At 44.1% G+C, this 2698-nt stretch overlaps 1 protein-coding gene across 1 annotated transcript; it reads right to left on the bottom strand.

Annotated features, from left to right (window-relative positions):
- Nucleotides 1-1172: 1172 nt before the first annotated feature.
- LOC147005150 (endogenous retrovirus group K member 7 Pro protein-like) lies at nt 1173-1931 on the bottom strand. The gene has a single exon (XM_085836359.1). The coding sequence runs from the start codon at nt 1929-1931 to the stop codon at nt 1173-1175; it is 759 nt and encodes a 252-aa protein (XP_085692485.1).
- Nucleotides 1932-2698: the final 767 nt, after the last annotated feature.

Below are 2698 nucleotides of genomic sequence, written 5' to 3'. Positions count from 1 at the left end.
CTTGTGTGGCAGTATAGGGAACAATTAGCAATTTAGGATCTTGTCCAAAATGAGTGACTGCTGCTTTTAAGCCATGAAGCACAAGTTGTGCAATGGTGTTAGGATACCAATCGATTACTCTTGCCAGAGAAGCATTGGGATGGATCCATAATAATGGTCCATCTTGCCACAATACAGCAATTGGTAACTGAGCTGTCTTAAAGACACACACGTCGAAAGGTTATGATTCCTCAATATGCTGTAACTGGGCATTTTGTAAGGTATTCTCTACTACTTGCAAGGCTTTATTAGCCGCAGGAGTAAGGGCTCTGGGGGAGGAAATATGTGAATCACCTTTTAAAATATCAAATAAAGGTTTAAGCTCGGCAGAGGAAATCTTTAAAAAAGGCCTAAGCCAATTTATACCCCCCAATAACTTGAAAATTATTAAGAGTATGTAAATGATCTCTGCGAATTTCCAATTTTTGAGGAAGTATCTTATCTGAGAAAATAATGGTTCCCAGAAAGGAACCCACTTCCAAAATCTGAACCTTTTCTGCAGCTATCTGCAGTCCCCATTGGGCTAACATTTTTATCAAAAATGAATAGGATTTTTGTAAAAGCATCATATCTTTATGGTCACAAAAGAATATCATCAATATAATGTAATAACAGTAAGGAGGGAAAATATTGTCTCACAGGTTCTAATGCTGCCTGTACAAAAAGCTGGTACATAGTGGGGCTATTTGCCATGCCCTGAGGGAGGACTTTCCACCAGAATCTCTTATCAGGCTCCATATGATTAAGGTCTGGAATTGTAAAAGCAAATCTTGGTCGATCTTGGTGACATAAAGGGATGGAAAAGAAACAGTCTTTAATGTCTAAAATGACAATTTTCCATTGCTTAGGCAGGGCAGATAACAGAGGTAAACCCCGCTGGATTGAGCCGAAAAGGTTCATTTGTGCATTAATTGCTCAAAGGTCATGAAGTAACCTCCATTTGCCTGATTTCTTTTTTATGGCAAAAATTAGAGTATTCCACGGAGATGTGGAAGGTTCCAAATGTCCGAGCTGCACCTGTTCTGTAACTAGCTTGTTGACTGCCTCCAATTTTTCAGAGGATAGCGGCCATTGGGAGATCCACACGGGTTCCTCTGTTACCCAGGGGATGGGTCTTGTAACCCCAACTGCCCCTAGGAAAAACCCAAGCCCCGTCTACCTGGGTTACCGTTGTAGGAGACGGGCTCAAGTCTACCTTGTTCTTTGCTTCCCAATCCCTTTCCCTTTGTGTACCCCATCTTCTTCATAATATTAGTGGTCTGAACTGAGTATTCATTGGTTAATGTGATTCCCATCTCAGAAAGCACATCTCTGTCCCATAGGTTTATCGGCAGCGGGAGCACATATGGAGTAAACAAGCCCCTCTGTCCTTCTGAGGTTTGCCATGTCAGGGTGGATGAACCAATCTCTGGGCAAGATTGATAACCCAGGCCTTGTAAAGAATGAGAAGATTTTGTAACAGGCAAGCTCTTGGCCCACCAGTAAGATGAAATGATACTCTTATCTGCTCCAATGTCCATAATCCCCTCAAAATCTTTGTTATTAATAAAAAGATGTAGAGTAGGCCTGGCATTCAAAGGCATAACTAGATAGGCTGAATCGGGGCCAGAAGAACCCATACCTCTCAATTTTTTTGTGTTATCTTCATCCTTATCGGAGCTGGGCAAGAATATTAATTGTGCAATTCTATTTCCTGGGCTAATGGAAAAAATACCTTGGGGACAGGAGCAAAGGACTTGAATGTCTTGCAGGTGTTGGTGGTCCACTACCCCAGGATGAACCACAAGGCCTTGTAAAGTGAGAGCTCCTCGCCCAATAATGAGACCCATAGTCCGAGGGGCTAAGGGTCCTGGAGACTTAATGGGGATTGGTTGCACATTCATTTGGGGCATGAGTAAGAAACTGGAGGTGGTGCACAAGTCCACTCCTGTAACTCGTCGGGTGTTATCTCCTCTGTCCTGCTCTGGCTTTTGATAAAGCGGCTCCCATATTTGTGAGGGCCTTGGGATCAGGGGCCCAGCACCCCGTTTTTTGACTGTGAGGGATTAACTTCACCTATTGGGGGCAGGAGTCTTCCTTTTACATCTCTGACAGAGCGACATTCACCAGTCTTGTGATAGCCCTTTCTTCAGCGGGAGCAGAGAACAGCTCCTCTTGCGCGTTCAGGTACATGGCAATCTCTCTTCAAATGTCCAGCTTTCCCACAATTGAAACACGCCTTTTGTTTGTTGACATTAGGGCGCCTCTGATATTTCAATATAGCCGCGGCTAGTCCTGCGTTGGTGAGAGGGCCTCCTAGCTCCCTACATATCTTAAGCCAGTCTTGTAACCTTTTTTTTTTTTTTTTTTTTTTTTTCTTGGCGTGATGGCCGCCCTGCACTCTTGGGTGGCTTGCTCATAAATGAGCTGTTCAATTAGAGGCATAGCTTGCTTGGGGTCACCAAAGACCTGAGCTGCAACCTCAGTCATTCTTGCCACAAAATCAGAGAATGGTTCCTGGGGGGCCCTGAAAAATCTTTGTAAGGTGACCCCCAGCCTCCCCTTTTCTTGTAAGTGCCTTCCAAGCCTTGACTGCAGCTGCCCCTATCTGGGCATATGCCACTCAAGGATAGTTAATTTGATTAGTGGCATACTGCCCTTGGCCGGTCAACAATTCAAA

This window comes from Mus caroli, unplaced genomic scaffold (genome assembly GCF_978045245.1).
Source record: "Mus caroli unplaced genomic scaffold, Mus_caroli_1 scaffold_4, whole genome shotgun sequence".
In the NCBI taxonomy this organism is placed as follows: Eukaryota; Metazoa; Chordata; class Mammalia; order Rodentia; family Muridae; genus Mus; species Mus caroli.
This window is presented reverse-complemented; position numbering and strand designations above follow the sequence as displayed.

Excerpts from the sequence above, each read along its gene's own strand:
- LOC147005150 (XM_085836359.1), bottom strand. The coding sequence starts at position 1,931 with ATGCCCCAAATGAATGTGCAACCAATCCCCATTAAGTCTCCAGGACCC.